General features: G+C 47.4%; 1 protein-coding gene across 3 annotated transcripts in view; it reads right to left on the reverse strand.

The window, feature by feature from the left end:
* RALGAPA2 (Ral GTPase activating protein catalytic subunit alpha 2) overlaps positions 1 to 20,791 on the reverse strand; it is a 96,393-nt gene that overhangs the window by 19,192 nt on the left and 56,410 nt on the right. For all 3 annotated transcript variants that reach the window (XM_032681750.1, XM_032681751.1, XM_032681753.1), the window contains one exon: positions 18,613 to 18,740. In XM_032681750.1, coding sequence (XP_032537641.1) covers positions 18,613 to 18,740 — 128 coding nt within the window. The remainder of the gene's footprint in view (positions 1 to 18,612; positions 18,741 to 20,791) is intronic.

Below are 20,791 nucleotides of genomic sequence, written 5' to 3' on the forward strand. Positions count from 1 at the left end.
GTTACTTCTGGACATCTTAGAAAAAGGGCAAAGGTAGCAAGGTTCAATTATTTGTCATTTCCTTATGCCTGCCAGTTCCTTGAAATAGGCTGCTTGTACGCCCAGGGATAATGTACTATCCTTGGGTTACTGTCGTTAACACATACCAGCAATTTTACTTTTATTCTCTTTTGTTTCAGCCTGTGTGTTACAAGGAAGGGGCTTCTTTTGAAAGCTTGAGCATTTTTCCATCAAAACTGTATTCTAGCAAGTTTCTGTTTGTGAGCAGCAGCAGAGGGATTTTCAGCATCATTAAATGTCACCCTCAGCACCCTTTGGGAGGGAGAGTGAAATTACTGACAGCCTTTACCAGGCATACCTGGAAAAGTTTTGAAAACCTGGACCCTGCACTAAGCAGCAGTGAAGACCAGTGAATACAGAGCCAGGTGCAGGACTGAGAATCTATGCCCCTCCCCAGCACAGTCAATCCCAAGGCACTGCACAGGGGCCTTTCATGGAGAGAGATGCTGTGCTGCACTGACAGCCTTCCAAAAACTCTGTGGAGAAACAGCCAGGCCTGCTTGCACAGGGCAGTCGGTGCTTGTAATTCTCATTCTTCAGAGAAAAGAGTGATTCAGTGGCTGAACCCTTGTTAACTCACTCACTTTTGCAGCATGTGTTTACCCTTCTCAGTAGTCAATGTTCCTGCACTTATTGCCAACCCATTTCCCCAATACACGGACATTCACCTAAAATTCATTCACTGTCACCAAAAAAATTCCCATGCCACCCGAGCTCTGCTCCTCAGCCCAGTGCTACACAGGGCACCTTGAGACCAGGAACAGGGCGAGCTCCAGCACAGCAGTATCCAGGCAGATATCCGCTCAGCTGGGAATCTCCCAGGATAATGGCATACTCCAAACCTTTCAGAAATTGAAGGTGCCAGCCTATGTAATTCTCAGCTTCGAAAATTAAACACCCAGAGGCAGGGAAAGGTCACGACATATTCATAATTCAGAATTCAATGGAGAACGACAGAACGGGTCATGACAACGTTGCCTCAAAAATCTGTGCTGAACAGGGCAGAGTCACCCTTAGGTGCACATCTGCACCCAGGACTTATGGGGTGGGGAGGACAGGCTGGCAGCCTCCCCACTCACAAACCAGCTCACATTTTGGTCACTACAGACACGCTGGGAAAAGCCCCTGTTCTCAGTTTCTGAGCACGATGCTACAAGTGATGTTTAAGTGGGGCACAGATGCCAAGGAGGAGTCAGGAGACTGTTGTCATCCACACAAACACGGACAAAAGGAACTGCCTTTCCTGATTTTAAATAAAATCAAAGAAAAATTGTAATTGGGTTAGTTTTGAATCGATCTCTGCCCACAATGAGCAGCAAGGTGTCTGCTGAACCAACTTACACACACTGTTAGAGGAAGGAGTAAAAGAACTGTGGGAGGTAAGAAATGCTCTCCTCCACCACTCACAGAACATCACACTCGTGTATTGCTCACACAAAGAGGTTTGCATTTCTTGATATTCAACAATGATGCTTCCAGGTCTTCAAAATTAAATGTTTTCCAAATGTAAATCCCTGGAAAGCTTAATTGCTCTGAAACTACAATTTTTACAAAGTTTATAATACCTGAAGCAGTTTTAAGTATTTACAAATATTGACTAGCCACATGGAACTGCACATGGACACAGGAATTCCTGGAATTATATGGAATATAAATGCACATGCTGAATGGATTTGTTCCCCCCAAAAAAGAGCTCAATTCATTTAGTTGTAACCCAATCACAGCCAGTGACACCTCAGAAAGGGGCACCTCTGTGCTTTGGGTATAACCGATGGACTTCTTCAAACTCTCACTCTCTAGTTAACAGAAAAATCATATTTTTTCACCTACTAAATGTTATCAAACCTTCCCTGTCAGTTTGATAAGAGTACGATGATCTGGCAACTACAAGCAGAACAAAATATAATTACATTAAATAATTTTGCCCCTTCTTGTTTACGACATGTATTTTCATTATTTCTGGGTCTAACACTAAATGGCTCAGTTTCAGGTCTATTATACTTGGTAATTTACATTTATTACAATCAAGGACAGGTAACTGGGGCTTATTATCACATCCATTATGAGTGACACCATTTGCAAGATGCTTAACACTAAATGTACTTGTTGCTGTAGCAAGACAGGCTGGGAAGAACAAATCAGAAAAAGCCCAGCAAGATATCAGCAGGGAAGTCCCAGCTTTAAATTAAAATCAAAATAAAGAGGAAGGTGTTTTAAAATTTTTACCTGACATATGTGTAACCACTGAGGATATTCCAAAGCAGGGACTCAGCACGGGGCTCTGGGTGGTGACAGACGCCACACGTGGACTGACTGAGCCCCGGAGGCAGCGGGAGCTTGGCGGGGGCTCCATTTCCACTGCCCCTTTCCATGCCCTACCTGTGCCCTGCTGGATTCCCTGGTGCTGTCCCTGCCTGGGTGCCCATGAGCCGGCACAGCACAGCACAACAACACCTGGCACTGCTCGGCCCGGCCCTGCCGGCAGCTGACGGGAGCTCCCTGCCAGGTGGCTGCGCTTCAATTACACTGGCTCGGCATTGTAGGGTTAACAAGGATCCAGGGGAAATCTTTTATTCATATGACACAGAATGCCTTTTGTTGATCTCTGAATAATGTTGCTTAAAATCCATTAAATGAGAATGCTCTGTGCAGCGGGCAGCCTGCACAGGTACAGCGGTGCACCCACCGGCCGGGACGCGGCCACGCCGGGACGGTCTGAGCCCCAGCAGCAGATGATTAAGTCAGCATTTAAAATAACATTTTTTCTCCCTGGAAGTGACCTCCCAGTAGGGGAACCAGATTCCATTTTCCTGGCACAGCTCAGCCAGTGCCCATGATGTGATGGTGCCCTGTTTCCCCAAAGGAGTAAATTAAAATTCTGGTGCATGTTTATGAAATCTGTCTTTTTTAACTTATCGAGTGTGGGGGGGGCAAAACTAAAAATGTGACTCCTTCACAAAAAGACAAGTTAATGCAGTGATTCCACTACCGTTAACTTTTTCTAAATGTTCTGCTGTTTCTGAAAATATTTCCCCATTGGCTTCAAGTAACTCAAGGTGGCCATGGAGTCTTATCACATTTAATTATAAGGCAAAAGGGGAGTTCCTGCCTGAGCTGTACGATACACTATTAAACAATCAAGTTCTAAATCTGAGCACAGGAGAAATGATGGTGGAGATGGAGAGAGCACGAGGGAGGCTGCTCAGCTGGCTGCACCCCCCAGCTGACAGCCAGCTCTAACACCCACGACCAGCCAGGTTCAAGCCAGCTTAAAAAGGAGTGAGAATGAGACCCCATCACATACCAGGCTATTGCATACAGGTAATAATGCAGGGAACGGGACCAGAAATGCTGAAAATGCCCCAAGACAGCACAAAAGGAAAACTCCTGCCCATAGGAAGAAATGTCATAGAAATAATGTGAAGGGCTTTGACAAACCACTAAGGTGATTCCAAAGAAAAGGTGAGGTGCCAGTGGAGTCCTTTCCAGCTCAGGACATTTGGTCTGTGTTTGCAGGTTAAAAGCCACTGAAGTGCTCTGCAGGAGCAGAGACAGGTTGGGGCTGGGCCCTGCAAGCTGCATGTCATGGGGTAGGAGGTGCAATGACCTGTGCCTGTGGTGAGACCCTCCAGGTGCTCAGAGGATTGGGGTCACACACCAGGGAGCAGTTCTGCTGTGGTAGCCAGGGGGCACAGCAAAGGCTCTGCACTGCTGCCCATCACCCAGGTGTGCGGGTTATGGAGCACACGCCTCCACCGCCAGGAGATCACCTCGTTCAAACGGACAATTAATCTGACTGGAGAAGGCAAACGAGTGAGCCGGTGCTGCTGCAGACACAGCTGTGATGGGGGTGGAAATCATGCAGCAGAGCCACCCACCCCTGCGAGCCAGCGCAGGCAGGAGAGGTGGATGGCAACTGGTGACAACTGTGCCGCTCCGGTCCCTTTCTCCAAGGCTATCAAAAACCTGCCTGGGAGCCCCCAGCGACAGCCCAGCGCCACTCTGCTCTGCACAGCCCTTTCCATCTGCTTCCTGCCAGGCCCTTCTGACACATCTCATTCTCCAGCCAGCACAGAGACGCTCCTTTGTCACGGTGACCACAAATCACCGCACGGGCCGACCCTTCCCCGGCACGTGCCTCGCAGCACCGGCTCCGGCTCTACAGATCACAGAAGGGACCCTAACGAGGCGTGTGTGCCACGAGCTCAGTCCCGGGGGCCAGGGGGCCCGGCTGCTCAGGGCACATGGTCGGTGCCCAGGTGGCACAGCTGCCTCACAGACCCTCCCTGAGCACAGACTCGGGAAGCTGCTGCCTTGTTCTCGGGTCCTGCTGAAACACATCCTTTCCTTATTGTTCACACTGCTGCTTTAAGCTAAATTTCTGAAGTTCTTTGACATCTTGAACTGCTGAGTCATTTCAGATACACAAGGAGATGATGGGGATACCAAAGAGAAAGGGGGGGAGCAGAAAATGAATTTTTAATGAAGCATTAAAGCTGGTGGAAGCAGAGAAGGAGAACATGCAGGGACAGCAACCCCGGGAAGAAGCTACACAGCAGGGAGGCTGTGTGTTGTCAGGCTGCTGTCAGGTTTTCCTGTATTCGAGTTTTCTTCCAGGTTAAGTCTAAGTTTAACTTTCTCAAAAATCACCTGCCAAATTTCACCCAAATTTAAAATTTCAACTGTTAAATTTCAACTATTCTGTCTTCTGCAGAACAGAAGAACCAGCACTGCAGTCGCTCCTGTCCAGTTACACACTGATACTTCCCACATTTACCTTCCCGAGGAAGTCAGGAAACTGTTTCTTCCCAGTCAATAACAAAAGGAGAACGTGTGTCTTTGGCATAAGTACAAGCAGCTGTAAACTGTGTCATGACCCACATCAGGCCTCTGCTATGTGAGCTTGAGTCAGTCCTGTGAGCAGCCTGCAAAATTTTATCATTAGCTGGAAAACGCCTGCTGCAACACAAGATGAGCCCATCCAAATAATTTCACTTGCTAATTAACATTGGAAATACATGACAGCCTTGTTTTTGGGAGTGATTTCAGAGCCTACAGCACCTCTTGCACTGCCAAGCGTTCTGGTTTGGACCCGCGTGTGACTCGGTGTAACAGCAGGAACGCCGGCACGTGTGAGTGGGGTATCTGGAATGAAATATTTGGCTTTTTTGCAACATCTCTTTTCAGTTATTGCCCTGGCTCTGCCGTGGGGGCTCCCTGCTCAGGCACACTGCTCTCTGTTCCCCTATATAATGCCATTAGTAGCACTGCACACGCTGCTACCTTGTGCAAGGTTGGGCTACTGGCTGTTTGAATCTGCCTCTCTGAAGCAGATACTGTTCTGCAGCTCGAAACAATGCCCAGCACTTCAGAATGAAAAGAGAGAAAGTGAACATTAGCACATCAAAGGCCCCTTTCTGAAAGAAGAAAAATAGCACGATGCACACTTTAATCTTTCTGACAATCTATGCATGGCCTGAGCTGAATTCTATTTTTCACACAAATGGGAATGCTCCATATGAGGACGTCTGTACCAACAGCAACAAGAACAGAGGAGCAGGAGCTAGCACAGACTTTGAACTTTTAAAATATGGATTAACATGCAATAATATTTAAAAACTGACAGAACAACATCCTTCTTATCTCTCCTAATAAACCTAACAAACACATTTTACAGGTAACATACAGAAAAACTGCTAAAAATATTTTAATCTAAAAATAAAAAGAAGTTAGTATTAAACAAAATACAGACAATATTAAAATCTTAATGTAAATGTCTATTCTTTAAAATCAGTTACCTATCAGAGAACAGCCTTAAGTGTAATTCACTTAATTAGTACTTCCATTTAGCTAACTAAGGGTGGAATGGGACCCACACTTAGAGCCTTAAAAGAAAATATTCCTAAAATATGTATACAGCATCTATTACCCTAAATTCAACTATTATTCTAAAGTGCTCATTCTGCTGCAGAAAGGCAGAGATTTCTGCCTGTAAATCTCCTGGCACCGGGGAAGACTCACATCCATCAGCCTGGAGAAGCTGGGGACAGCTCTGCTCAGCACAGCAGGGAAAAGCACCTCCAGAAAACCAGAGCAAGGCCAACAGCACAATCCCACCGAAGGAGAGGGCAGGAGATCCCTCCGCTCATTCCTTCACCAGAACACCCTGTTTGCTGCTCAAATCTCCCCAGGATTGTCTGCATGTTTTTTCTGCTGACAACATGTCAAACTGTTGAGTCCAAATGCTTGTGGAGAGCAGGAGAGGGACTGCCCAGGAATGACATCCTGGTTTTCTTCATGTAAACAGAATTGCATCTCCCTAACTATCAGCTTTAACGGAACGGCATGATGTTATAAACAAGCTTTTAGTAAATGCACATGTTGAATGGATCTGTTCCCAAAAAAAAGTCCAATTCCTTTGGTTATAACTCAATCCCAGCCAGGGGAACAACATCCTGGAAAACTTCAGAGATCGCAGGCTTGGACTTGCCGAGCATCAGCAGTGGAGAAGCGGAGGCACCACAGCTGAGCCTCACACACCTGACACTGTGCACAAACCACCATGGTCCCAACAGAACATGTTTATTCCCAGGAAGACTGAGGAAAAATCCCATTTTTCTCGCAGATGTCAGTGACCTGAAAGTTAAAGCACTTCAGTCTCAAGAAGGAGCAGCAGAGCACATGTGGATTTTCCAAATGGACTGTTTGAAGTGTGGGATCAGTGGTGAGAGGACGGGTTGGCATATGGAAATACTGGAAAAGGAATTAAAAATAGCTGTTTTGGAAATCTTGCCATAGGGAAATTTGCCTGTGCCTTGGACACCCACCCTGCTACAGCCCAGCACGCTGAAGGTACCACAAAACCAGGGGCTCCCTACACTCATTTCGCAAACACCGCCTGCAGTTTAGAGGGTTGTGTTGCTAAACACAGCCCCAGGCCCAGGACTTTTATTTCTCTTTATATTTTGCTTTTCCAGGATACAGCCTTGCTCAAAGCACTGGCTAAAATGCTTACTGGGTGAGGAAAGAATGGCTGGACCGGACAGATGGTCGGCCTTTGGATGCTGAAAGGGATTTTGAGGGAGTTGAGTAGTATGACTTAATTCTTGTCCTGAATATTGAAGGTAAACACAGATCAATCCAAATGAGGCAAAGCACAGCCACAGCCCTACACCACTGTGCTGTCTGAAAAAACAGCAGCAGATCACACATGCAGCAAAGCAAAAAAAACCCCAAAAGACTTTTTCTTAAAACTCCCAACACTGAAAATATTGCCTCTCCCGTCTGCTCAGGGAATAGAAATTGGCTGTCATTTTAAAAAATGCAACGATTTATTCACTGTACATAAATCACTGACTCAGCATGTTACTGCACAGCCAGAACACAGAGAGGTGAAGCAGAGAAACACTGAGTACCTGCTATTTTCTGGGTCCTGCTGTTTTCTCCCAATTCTGGACCATTACTACAATAGTCTCTCTGACATCTCCAGCAGCACCAGGATCCCACTCCATCCTACAATCTCCTTATAGTGAACACTATAAAAAACTAACAAAGTTGCCTCAGGCCTGGTGCTCAAAATGTAACAAAAGGATGAAATACAAGGGGAGGGAAACGGTGTCTGCAGGTATCATGTTTCTCACGGTTTTTTTTCTAGCGAGTGCTAACATGAAAAATGAAACGTTTTGTTTACCAGTCTCTGTATATTTTCTTTAGTGCTACAAGGGAAGATCCAAACCTGTTGTTTAGGGCACTAAAGAACACTGAAGTCCATGTGAGCCGTTTGTTTGCAAACCCCAGTTTTACAGATACTGTAACTGATGTGCAAAGTGGGAACAGAAAGTAAAATCTCTCCACTTTGCTCTCTGAGATCCCAGGACTTTGTGTGTTGACTTTTGGGATTCCAAACTGCACGTTGCTGTGGCATTTAAAACAAACGGAAATGCTGGCATGCAAATCCTATTCAGCAACTTGAGAATACCGAGGGCTTTTACAAGGCAAAGAACACGTTAAAAGTTCATTAATTAACCAGTGCTTGGGAACAGATGGAATGGCTATCTGGGCTCTAATTACTGTAAGTTGGGACAGAGGTTCGCAGACCTTAATGAGGTTCAATAAAATGAATGATTAGACATCAATCACAATTAGAGAAACCTGTAAGATGAGCTGAATTATCATGGCAACAAGTCATAAAACACAGGAGCACAAAACCCAACAGGCTCTGCGAAAGCCTAGAAAGAAAAGGTTTCTGAGTTAAAACAGTTCTTCTGGATTGGAACAATCCCTCTCTCCTGACAACCCAGGCAGTTAACGAGGAGGGCTGCACTGTTCCCCAGACAGCCTAGGGGCTGGGTCACCCCTCCCAGGGTGTAGAGCACAGGGGTTACTCAGACTGGTATGTGTGGGTGTAACTGCTATTCCTACAACTCCAAAAACTTCCAATAACATGGTGTTTTATTCAAAAATTGAGGACAAAAAAATAATCCCAGCCACTCTATTTCTTACCACTGGAGTTGCCTGTGAGAAATGGTGCTTTCAGAGCCCCGAATCTCCCAGCTGCAATAGAGGCTGGCAGCGGGCAGAGGAAGGTGCTGAGGTGGAGACAGAAATTCCTAGCACAGGGCCCTGTTCTCTTATCATGTGTGGAGTCTCTGAGCATCAGCCTCAGGGCTCGTTCCCCACAGTAACAGCCCTGTGCTCCTGTCACCCTCCTGCACAGCCACACTTGTGTGGCCTCAACAGCGTCACTCTGACAGGCACAGCCCTTAGAAGTCCCCTTTCAATACCAGAAAGCTAATCACAGGGTCAACAGGGACAGCACAAGTTCAGGTAAGAGCTTTCAGGAACAAGTGAAAAGCAAAGGGCCTCTGAGCTTGAGCTTAAGTTGTAATGAATTCACTTTCATGACACATTTTTGGTGTAAGCTGAGCTAACCCCGAGCTTGTCACACAGCTATCACTAAGATTTAAGTTGAATAACTGCTGCTTGAACAACACTGCCCTGCCCAGCTGAAAGGTGGGCAGGGGAAAGCCTGTTTTATTTAAGGAAGCCAACAAACCGTAGGCCAGCAAGGTGTTAGATAATCCACCTGTCACACAGGTGAAAATGCGTGAGGTGGATGAGCCCAAAGAGGGGCCATAAAGCCAGATGTTCAGCAGAAGTTACAGTTTTTCAAAGAAACCTGGGCCAGGCCAATTCAGAGAAGTATTAAAACTCAGCAAATTACCTGGGATTTTGTCTAACAGAAAATAATGTACATGCACTAGATTGTTACTAAGCATTAGCTTTAAGAAATCATTAAAAGCCATCTGCTCCTGTTTATACACCAGAACCCTGCAGTTAATCGTACTGGGAAATACACACAGGAGTATGATGCTGAGGAAAGAAAAAACACAAATTCAACATGTCAGTCAGTAAACCTGCTACAAAAAGTAGCTTTCACCTGTTCCTCTCTCATGCTGTCATCATGTTTATACCCCCAGTAACAGGATGGCTTTCAAAGTTTTTCAAGTGCAGGCAGAGGGGAAGCCTTTCCTCTCTAAAGAACGATGTAAGGTTATGGTGTTGCCCATCAAACTAGGTTTTATATAATAGGCACAAAAAACCCTGGGCCCTCCTTCTCTTAGTATCAGCTGTACAGAACGTGTCAGGTTGGAGGGGACTCAGGTGGTGTTCTGGGTCACCTCCTCAAAGCATGGCCAACACCCAGTTCAGCTGCTCACTTTCAAAAAGAGAGAAACTAAGTCACTGAGAAAATTCAAAGCTAAATCTAAAAACGTTTTTCCTGTTTAGAAAGCTACTCCTTAACTTTTAATCATACAATCGCAACACGTGTGGCTGATGGACACCATACCCCCAAGTCAGGGTTTCTTCAAAAGAGAAGAAGTTGGACAGCGGTGGAAACCCGTACTGGCGATCACACATTTGTACTACTGCCGGTCCCGGAGCACTGGGGATGTGCCCATGGAAATGCCCACGTGTGCATCTGCTCTCTGCACCCCTTGCACCTTCCCACCACCACAGAGAGGCAAACACATGGTTCTGGGGACACAGGAACGGCCTTGCTGGATGGAAACTGCCGTTTCCAAGGTCAGTACCCTGGTGAGCACACGGTGCATCCCACCAGACCCACTGGGAACTCCACCGCAGGCCGGTGTGGAATCACCATCTCCACAGGAGCCCTCAAACCACCCCCTAGGAAAGACTTTCCAAAGCCAGGCCTTCTTAAATCCCTCCCCGCAGGAGCCTTCACCTGCTGCAGCACTGCCCGCGGGGGACCCGTAACAAGTGGCTCCCGGGGAGCCCGAGCGCCGAGCTCGGCCACCTCCATCCTCGCCCGCAGGTCCCTTTGTTCCTTTGTTGCGCCGGAGGGAGCGGGAGATCCCGCCGCGCGCCCGCTCCTGCCCTGTGCTCCTGCCTCCCTTCTGCTTTTTGTCTCGGAACAGCGGTGCGCGAGCCGCGGCTTTTCACTCCCTCCTAACGAGCCTTTTCATGACCTATATAATTCCACATTCATGCCGAGCCCCCGTGTGCCACGCAGCCAGGATGTGCTTTAGTTTTCCCTGAATTTCGCAGTTTAATTTGATGATTACACTGTAAGAATTAAGACGCATCCTTTTAATCTAAATTACTCGGGGTAATTTAACTTAATTTTATTAAAACGTCGAAACGATCGCCGTACGTTCTGCACAAAGGAATTAGACTGGAAGGTTAAGAATCAGTATTAGGGATACCAGTAGCTCCCTCTAGTTGAAAAGTGCATTATTATTCTCCCCAAAGAGCCAGTAAATAGCAAAGACCCCCAAATATTACAAGCTGCTTACACCAAGCGGCTTGGGAACTTGCGCTGGAATATATAATCCTTGAAGATTCACCAGCTACAATGTCAGGATTCTCTCTTAGATGAAAACAACTTTTCACTATCTATGGCGACTTCTGACTATTTTTTTAATACGTTGATTATCAAAAAATTTAAAATTCCCAGCATTTGACAGTGAATGCACTGTGGAACAAAAAAAATTACCGCATGTTAGGGCAGCGATTTGCAAACTGACTTTTACTGAAATTTAAAATAAGCGTTAGAGCGTGCATACGCTTTAAATAAATATAGGGTTTCAGATATTGATCCAGAAGCCACCTCCTTACATTTCCAAGGCTTTGAAACTAAAGAAGAGGCTTTTTAGCCTGAGGGGTTAAAAGTGTGGGTGTGGAAGTGGGCTTTTGTTGGAAAAATTAGCAATGCTATGAGTCATTGTGCATTAGCGGCAGAATAGTTTTGCATCTTGTATGAATCCAGACACCATATGCCATGCGAGGGCCGGCTCCGCTCGCGGTGCCGCTGCTGCCGGGCGGCCACGTGGGCATCCCCAGTGGAAAGGCTGTCTGCGCGCGGCGGCGGGGCAGGAGCGCGCCCATCCCGGCACGCCGGACATTGTCGGGAGCAGCAGGAACAGCTGGTAAGCCAGCGGAGCACGGCTCGCCCGGCCAGCATGCTAATGAGGCGGCCGGGCCGCACAAAGCCCCGCGCCGAGGGGAGCGACCCCGGGGCCCGCCCGGCCCTGCGAGGGCTCGGCCCGCGCCCCCGCCGCTCTGCGGCCCCGCACCACCGGTACAACCGGCACCTCGGGCCGGCGACAGCCCTCCGACAGCACGGCCTCGCTCACGGCCCGCGCAGGGAAACCGCAACTCGCTTGTGCTTTTATCGACCTGCTCGTGGCAGAACAAACAAACAAAAGTAACCCCAGGAAGTCCTGGGAGTTCAGACTCAAGTTTCCGAAAGAAAAATCCCTTCAAAGTTAACGGGGGCGGAACAGCAAAATCACCAAAACTTACTTTGAAAATACACAGAATACGAACCCCTTTGACTCTCCTGATGTGTAAGTGAAAAAAAAATAATCAGCAAACCACCAAAAACCACAACAAGATGGAAAGAAGTACTTGGTAGTAACCCAAATTTTGCTTCTGTCAAAGAACCAAAGAACAAGAGCCTCCCGTGAAACACAAGTTGAAGGTTCTTTGTCTAACCGGAGACAAATCATTAAGCACCAAGGGACAGGTGTTTGCACCTCTGTGTACCTCACTTGAAGAGAGGGGAGCTTGAGTTCACACCTCCCCGTGAAAGGAATGCTTACTACGGACAAACAAAGCCCTGTCCCACGCTGACTCACCGTGTGCCCCCAAGCTAACTGGGAGGCAGAGCCTCCTTCCAGCCCAGCCCGCCGGGAAGCGCTTTGGCAGAGCAGGATTACACCAACCAAACCGCACTGTCAGGAGGGGCAGCAGGCAGTGCCGGCTACAACTCTGCGACAAAATCAGCCCGAGACTTTCTCAACAACCTTCTGTGATTTTCACAGCTTCCGGCCATGGGGAAGAACAGTGATGGCCTCATGTTAGAGCAGGAAAATAAACTGCACTGTTAACATGCAAACCTCCCCCTGCTGCCTTCCTGCCGCCCCAGCAGCGCGGGAACAAGCCCTGTGTCTAACAAGGGACCGTGAGCAGAGACAGGGATGGACACGAAACAGAAAACAGAGAAATTTGATCCCGTTGTGCCCACACACCACAGCAGCGTGTGGAGCTCAGACCTGCAGAAGCATTTTATACTCTTTAGATATGCACCGGCGGGATGCAGTAGATTCTCTGCGAGTCCATGAAGAGCTCTGTGAATGAGAGCTGAGGAGCCGCCTCCACAATCCCATGTAATGCCACCTAAAAGCTTTGCCTCGCATGACTTATTACAGGCTGGAGCAGATTAGAGGCATCGATCGCTGCCTGGAGAAGGTTCTCGCTGCGAGGAGGGAGGCGGCGGAGCAGACAGGCAGCCCGGCCATCGATCGGCTCCGGCGGGAGCTCGGCACTGCCCACGCAGCCCCTGCCGCGCTCCTCGGCCTCCCTCGGCTCCGGCCGGAGCGGGACCCTCCCCACGGGCACCGAGGGACCTGCTGCTCTGCACAGCCACGGTGGCACAGGACTGACCACGGACAGACGCTCCTGGGAGCCAGAGCCGAGCACTCGGCAGAAACCGTCAGATGCCATGTCACATAAATTGTCACAGCTCCCGTGACACGTGCTTTAGAATTTCATAGCAATTTCTAACAGCATCGATATAGCTGGAGGGCATAACTTCTCGGGATGAAATAAGGGAACAAATTGCAAACCCTCTCTAAAAGGAGTAATGGGGTTTCCATCTCATTTTCCTGGTGCAAACACCCCCTCGTACCCACAGCAGAATTCTGAAGGCCAGCGCCACAAAACACACTTTGAAAATGTATCTGACACCACATACAACTCCAGAACATTTGACAGCCATTCACACAATTAAGTCCATCATAGCAAACTCCTTTCTTTTCCAGATAAAGCAGGTAAGCAGATCAGGCACTCTATATGAGGTTAATCAGAAATTGGCTTAAACCAAGAAAAGGATTTAATTAAGAATTTGAAACTGATGTTCTTTGCTTAATCTTCTCAATTCCAGGTATTAACACATCGATTACATATGAGTATGTCAGTATCTGGATGCACTGAAATGAATTAATGTTACGGATATCTTTTTGTGTTCCATGTTTAGATGGAGTTTTGGCTTTGCCCACTGAGCTGCTAGCTGGCACAGGCCAGCAGGCACACCACGGTCACTACAGTGGAAAAAACGGTAAGTTACTCATGTATCAAATTACTTCTCCACTGTAAGGGCCATGTTTTCCTCTGGCCCACAAGCAGGACTGCAAACTGTGAGCAGGGAAATGGTGACATCCAGTGCTCAGATATTCTGTAAAGTGTTCTCATCCTCACCGTGCTCATTTGTGCTTGTTCCAGTGCACAGACAGCTCCAGTGCTGGACACACAGATGTGTTATGTCACAGCAAAGTGCTCTAAACATGAGAAACTGAAAAAGAAATTCAAACTTTTACCTTCAGGCTTTCTCTTTGAATGAACAACATGTAATGTGAACAACTCCAGAAACCAGGCCACAAACTGCCACGGCGGTTTTCGGTCAGCCCCTCTATAATTCTATTTATATTAATTGAAAAGGCATAAGTGGCACAGCTGATGCCAGAGATCTGTGAGGATTTTATTGCCAGGAACACCTGCACAGCACCTGAAGTGGACAGTTTCAACAGCAGGAGCTGTGGCTGACAGCCACGGGTCTCCATGCCTACCCCATCAGCTACTTCTTCCTCCCCTGGAGGGGGGAGCACTTTGCTCTAGTTGAGTACAAAAAACACACAGAAATTGACAGGCAGAATGAGATCAAACGCTTTTTCTATCCATAAGACCAAAGCAATTTATCCTAAAAGTGGGATTGTTTACAGAAATCATTTTATACTCAATGTGTTAATAAACCCCAACAGGAACTAACTCCCTATTTACTCATTTACAGGAAGACGTATGTAGCTTTAATTGCAAAGGAAATAGTTCAAAGACCACCAGGATTCCCCCAAGAATGCAGGGAAGAAGCCCACTGGTGCTGGCACATGGGACATGTTCCACCCTCCCCGAGGCAGCTTACAAAGAGCTGGTCAAGGCTGAGGTAACACTTCAGGCAGGTTGGGATTTTTTCCCATTTCCCTTCAAATTCAGTTACTGAGACCAGGCAGGACTGGGAGTACAAGAGTTATCTGCACTGGTGGAGGAAAAAAGCCCAGAGTGGTAAGATAATAGAAATAACACCCTGGGCATTATTCTAAGGGAGCTTTTTGCTCAGACATCACTATCCCCAAATCCCAAAGTCTTTTTGGATACAAGCATTAAATTATGGGCCAACCAAAGTGCCTGACACCTGCCAAACTAGTTGCATTTTTGTATTTGAAGGTTTACCAGCTCCTGAGCTCAGAAACTGTCAGCTCAGACAGCAGCTGTCCATCAGACTCACTATACTTCAATCCAAACCCCGACTCCCCCCAGTATTTATCTGTACAGACAAGCTCAGCTCCCAGATACATGTTCTTCTGCAGCTTAGGGCAATGCACTCCAGATCACACAAGCATTCAAAACCCCTGTCCAGCACACAGCTCATTCCATACAAGCTGCAAGAGAGCTTGGAGATGCAGCCTTACAGCACCACTCCAACCAGTTTGTGAAATATTCAGCACTTCTGGATCCTGAACAGACCCTTGCTTAGTTTTGATGTGTAATTTTTTGTTTGTAAGTAGTTGTTCCTTCCTTTCCCCAGCACATAAAAAGGAGGCTCGAATGCTCTCAAAACCCTGCAGAGATATCTACCTTTTTATACAGCCATTTTAGTATTACTGTTTCGTGTTCTTATAAAATTTAAGTCACCTTATTGCTCATGATTTCCATAAATCACAGGCGTATTTTAAAGTCACAGTTCCTTCCTAGAAAAGCAGCCTGGAGAGGCTGCTGGAGCACACACTGCCTCACGCTCAGCAGTTACTCAAGGATGGCAAGAGCCACAATTAGCAGGGGCTGCAGCCGCTCAGCCTCAGTGCTCCGTGGCACCAAGGAGGAATAACACGGGAATTTTGAACATACACTGATGCACACTCATCCATGGCAGCATTGCAGCAGCTACAGACACAGGGGGCTTTCACTGTTCCAGAGACAACTGAGCTGTGCCTGCACCGCCCTGGGCTGGCTCCCGCGCAGTGCCATCACGTGCCATTTGATGGACACAAAGAACCTGCAGCCAGAACGGCTTTAAACTGAAGTTTAAATACAGTTAATTATTTTTGAATGAATATTTCTCTTGCCCTAATGAATTCCTTAAAACAGAAACAGCTACATAAACATAAAAAATAGATCAGAAAAAGTCTGATGTGGTCTGCCATAGTTACCTTCTTCATTTTCAAAGAGATTTCCAACAGAAAACTGTATTTGGGTAGGACAGTGGAATTTGTGTCATCATGACCAAGCGATTGTGGCGCAGCGAGATGCTCCTGCGGCTCTGCGGTCCTGGTCCCCATGGAAACCGGACTCGGATATTGTCCTCCGCTCACTGGAGCACCGAGTTGGGAGCCTTTTGTGCCTGATGAGATTTCTTCCACAACCTTCCAGCAACAGACCCTATGCTTCCTCCTGACTCTTTCCTAATTGAGATGCAAATTAATCTCTGTGGCTGATTACACTTCCCTTACAGCCCCTGACAAGTGCAGCTGTAGCTGGAGTTTACAGACTTTCCAACAAGTGACTTCAGCTGCCACTGCTGGCAGGGCGCTGCCCCAGCTCCCCAGCACACAACCCGTGCCGACAGCACGTCCTGTCGCCCTGTGGCCACCACACGAGCCCGGTGTCCCTGTGGCCACCACCATTGTCCCTGTCCCCCCACAGCCACCTTCACCGGCCCCATCCCTCTGCACCACACAGGGCAGGAGTGAGGATGAGGGCTCTGCTCCACGTGGAGCAGAGTCCCAGCAGATACTTCACACCCTGCCCCTGCTCCAGCATGAGCACCAGGGACTCAGCACCGTATTGCCATTGAACCCTTGGCACCAGGGTTTGATCCATTTCTATCCGCACTTGAATCAAAACACCTTTAGCTACTGACCCTTAGCGTGGGTGGTGCCTTTACACAGGACCCGGGTGCCAAGGAGAAGGTGGCAAATCATCCTCAGCTCTGCCTCACTCCAGCCTTCAGTGCTCACCCCAACTGCACGGTTACAACTGGTGTGTACCAAACACCCCTTACTTTGCCAGGATTATTGCTTTTTATTTCTCCTTCCCATTGACATTTTTGAGTTATCTCCATCTCCAGTCTGATAAAAGCACTTTCATTTACTGTTTGCATTGCTGTGTCCATTTCCCTCCTGTTCTCCTCAGAGCAGCTGGCAAAACAAACACTGGAGTGGAGTCACTCACCCTTCAGAAGCTGTGGAGCAATGTGGCTCCACTGGGCTCAAACATCACATTTACACACCTACACACATTCCAATTGCTGTCTCTTTATGAATTTTAGTACATCTCAAAGTGCATCATTATCTGTAGAATGAGTTATGGATATCTTTCTCTCCTGCTCCAGTGTCATCGTGATGGGATCTGCCCACTACATTCCCTTTGTCTCTATTTCAGGAGTTTCTCAATCCACTTCCATTTATCAGACAGACAAGTGGCAGTTGATTCCCTACAGACATCACTGGTGCACAAGCAGCCACAAAAAAAGGCAGAAAAGAATGCGGGGACAGATGCTGCTCCCAACCTGTGCGGAGCAGTGCCCTGTGCTGCCGTGTCTGTGCTGCTCGTGTCGCCCTGGGGACATGCAGGGACCCCGAGGGAGAGCCCCTTGGAAAGCAGGAGCACGGCCAGCTGGTGAGCTCTGCTCACTCACAAAGTGCTCAAAAGCCCAGAGCTGAGCGGGGTCTGAACCAGAGGACTCCAGCCGGGAGCGAGGGGCTGGAATTGCTCCGTTACTGTAACTGCTGCTACCTGTGCTAGTTTTGCTACCCTGTATTCCAGTACGATCCACTGACTGAGAAGCACACAGAATTCTGCACAGAACAGTTTTAGGAATTTGTTCCATTTCTCTCATGAAACAGAAGCGGAAAAGTCAGCAAGTCCTGACTCACCTGTCAGGCACTGCCCCGGTTTGTACAACCGCCACCAACTGCCTTTGCTTTACCATGAGCACACAGTTCAGTTAATAAAATACAAATCTATTTAACCACAGGGCTACTTTTAATTTATGATGACTTTTGCAAAGTATACTCGTTAAAATATAGTCTTTAAAGAAAACCAGCTAGTACTTTGAGGATATGCTGTGTTTTAAAAATGTGCATCTCAAACTAATTCATTAATGTTCTTTCAAAGATCAAAACATTTCACTGACAAACACTTTCTCAAAGTCACGTGGTTAGAAAAATACTCAAATCAAAAGCTCCCCAGAGAAAGTAAAGTGCAGTGAGTGTTGGTCCTGAGATAAGTGATGTGATTAGCAAAACAAGCTATAAAATGTCTGATGGCATTATGAGAAAATCCTAGAATGAGTGAAAACCAGTGCTCATGCTGTGGGTCTGTGCAGCACCCAAGAATAAAAGCCTGTGTCACAACTCCTGTCCCAGAGAGCATATCCCCTGGTTACCTTCCAGTCACTGCTGGAAAACAGGTTCTGAAAATGCCCAAATACAGGCATGGCTGGAATGAAACCGCAATTTGGAAACTGAAACATCTGTATCCGAAGACACATCCCACCTGTCTTACTAATGTAATGAATCCAGGTGAAGTCAACTGGACTAGAACTTTGAACAGGGTAAGAACATGGCGGAGCTGTGCATCAGCCTGACATACACGTAACGTCCATCAGCGTGAAGGAAAACTGATAACAATCATTACTCACAGTTCAAAGCACCAGTGCTAAGTCCAGTCCGCCAGCAGTGAGATGGAAGCTGTTGGTTAGAGCACTCCTGGGATGTTACCATTTTATTTTTAAAACACTGGGCAACTGGGCATGAACCACTGAAAACATCAAGCCGGACGTGAAGAAAGCACTGACCCTTGCCAATAAAATCACAGAGGAAGAATTTTCATCCGAGCCTACCTCTCTGCCGAAGGATGCTCTGAAGTAAGAACCCTACCAAGGGGAGCCTTGCCCCCCGGGAGAAAGGATACAAGCTCTGGTAGAGCGGGATGAGTGACTTGACGGCTCTGCTGGCGTTGATGCACGTGGCACAGATCAGGCTGGGCAGCAGCTTCGCGGTCACGATCGCTCCATCGAAGAGAGGACCGAAAAACGGCACCTGGGGACCCAAAACAGAGAAACAGGCCTCAGAACCACCACAGGAGATGGGTACAGCATTTTGCCATAAACCACTCTGAGCACATTGTTCCACACACTGAAACTTCCAGTGTGACATTCATCCCCCAGGTCTGGAAGTTTTAAATCCTCCATCACTACCCTCAGCATGCTGTACATGGATATCCATCTCACAGAACATTCAGCTGGGTAACATGAGCTTGTTTCACACAGGAACCAAGTCCCTCTATGAATTTGCAAGTGATATGCCATGGGGAGCAGATACTAAGAACTGTTTCCTGTCTGGGATCCCAACACAACACCCTGCTTCACTGGCTGAATCCAACGTTGGCAGGAGGTTTTGCAAAGACGTATTTGCTTCAGATAATCCTCTATAAACTCCTTCTATGGACTTTATGGAAAAGGAAAAAAACCTCAGGCTGGACCGAGATAAGGAGGTGTGTGGAAGGCAGAGGAGATGGCAGAGCAGGGCCCCCTCAGAGGGGCAGAACACACAGCTGGGACAGGCACAAACAGGCCCAGCCCAGCACGTCAGGGTGCTCCAAAACTGCCTGTCAGGGTCACCTCCAGAGGAACTCTCGTTACGATGCCCCCTGAGGACCCAGGGCTCTGCAGAGAAAGGCCACACCAAGTACCAGAGATGCTCTCTGAAAGTCAACCATGTCTGCAATTGCAGACACATAACAGGCCTGGCCAGCCAAACCCAGAAAATTTTAATGTTTAAATACATAACGAATTTTAGGACTTACAAGTATTCAAACTCATTTCCCTTTCACAAACTCAAAATGAAAAAAACCAACCCCCCAACCAAAGCCCTAAACAGAAGCCAGCAGAAATTATCAATATTTAAGCTATGGATTTTTTTCCATCTGTACAGAGGCTTATCACATAAATAAATACCCTCTATTATTCTTCTGCAACTGCTTGTGGGTGACTGTGACAGTCATTCAATAAATGGACAAAGGGAATAGTATAAATCCCCTGCATCTAGGGAATTCCTCTAATTAGAAGTGGCAATGAATTACAGAAGAAATTTGGGGTTAATATAACATCTGCAAATGACAGCTGTCTCTTCACACACTTATTCTGTCATTCCTTTACTTAAAATAATTACCCACCCCCAAAAATAGATTAGTGTAAAACGTTTCCATAGTGGTTTTGCCTTTGATTTTTATTTACTGCTGGCATTACTGTCCAGGCAGTTGAAAAGAAAGGAGATAGAGGAAAATCTATGCCACCGAAATGATAATGTTCCAGAACATCAAGTTTCTAAGTGAAATTTTTACCCCATGCTCTGTTTAGAAGTATTGACAACAGGAGAAAAGTACGTAAAACTATATTCTTAAGCACAAATAAGGAGGTTAAGTACATACTAGTATTAAAATTATACCACCCCCCAAATACCAGATATGTAAAGTCAGAGCAGCAGATGCTACCGGCGCAGGGGAATTCCCTGTCAGGCTTTTTGGACAAGCTGGCAGGACTTGGTGCCTCTGTTTCAGACCCACCTGGAGTTGGGGAGCGGGGCAGAGTTTCTTACCCCAGCACTACAGAATTTATAGACAGAAACTATGGATGAGGTGTGTCTGTGTTACACACGCACTCCCCTGCACATGCTCCCCACACGGAGAGAGGAGCCGAGGGTTCCGCAGACCCGCTGGGATGCGAGCGCGGCACAGCCGGACCACGCGGACACAAAGCTGGGAATTATTCATTCCCGAGCAGATCCAGCGGCCTCGCTGAGGGTCATTAAAGTCAATGGAGCTGCATCTCGTCAGCTCCCATCTGTACAGGGGCTCTGCCCCAGCCAGGGCTCTGGGGGGAGGCCAGCGGAACGCACGGGGCACATTCCCCGCTGGGCACGACTCCGTGCCCCGGCATTAAACACCATCCGAGGAAAGCGGGGCTGGGGTGGTTATAACAAACAGGCTGCTTTGACAGGAATCAATTAAAAACAAGGGGAGAGGCAAAGATCCCCTCCTGCGAGTACTCCAAATGTCACCGCGAGTTACCCACGAAGCAAAAATTAATATT

Source organism: Chiroxiphia lanceolata, chromosome 3 (assembly GCF_009829145.1).
Source record: "Chiroxiphia lanceolata isolate bChiLan1 chromosome 3, bChiLan1.pri, whole genome shotgun sequence".
NCBI lineage: Eukaryota > Metazoa > Chordata > Aves > Passeriformes > Pipridae > Chiroxiphia > Chiroxiphia lanceolata.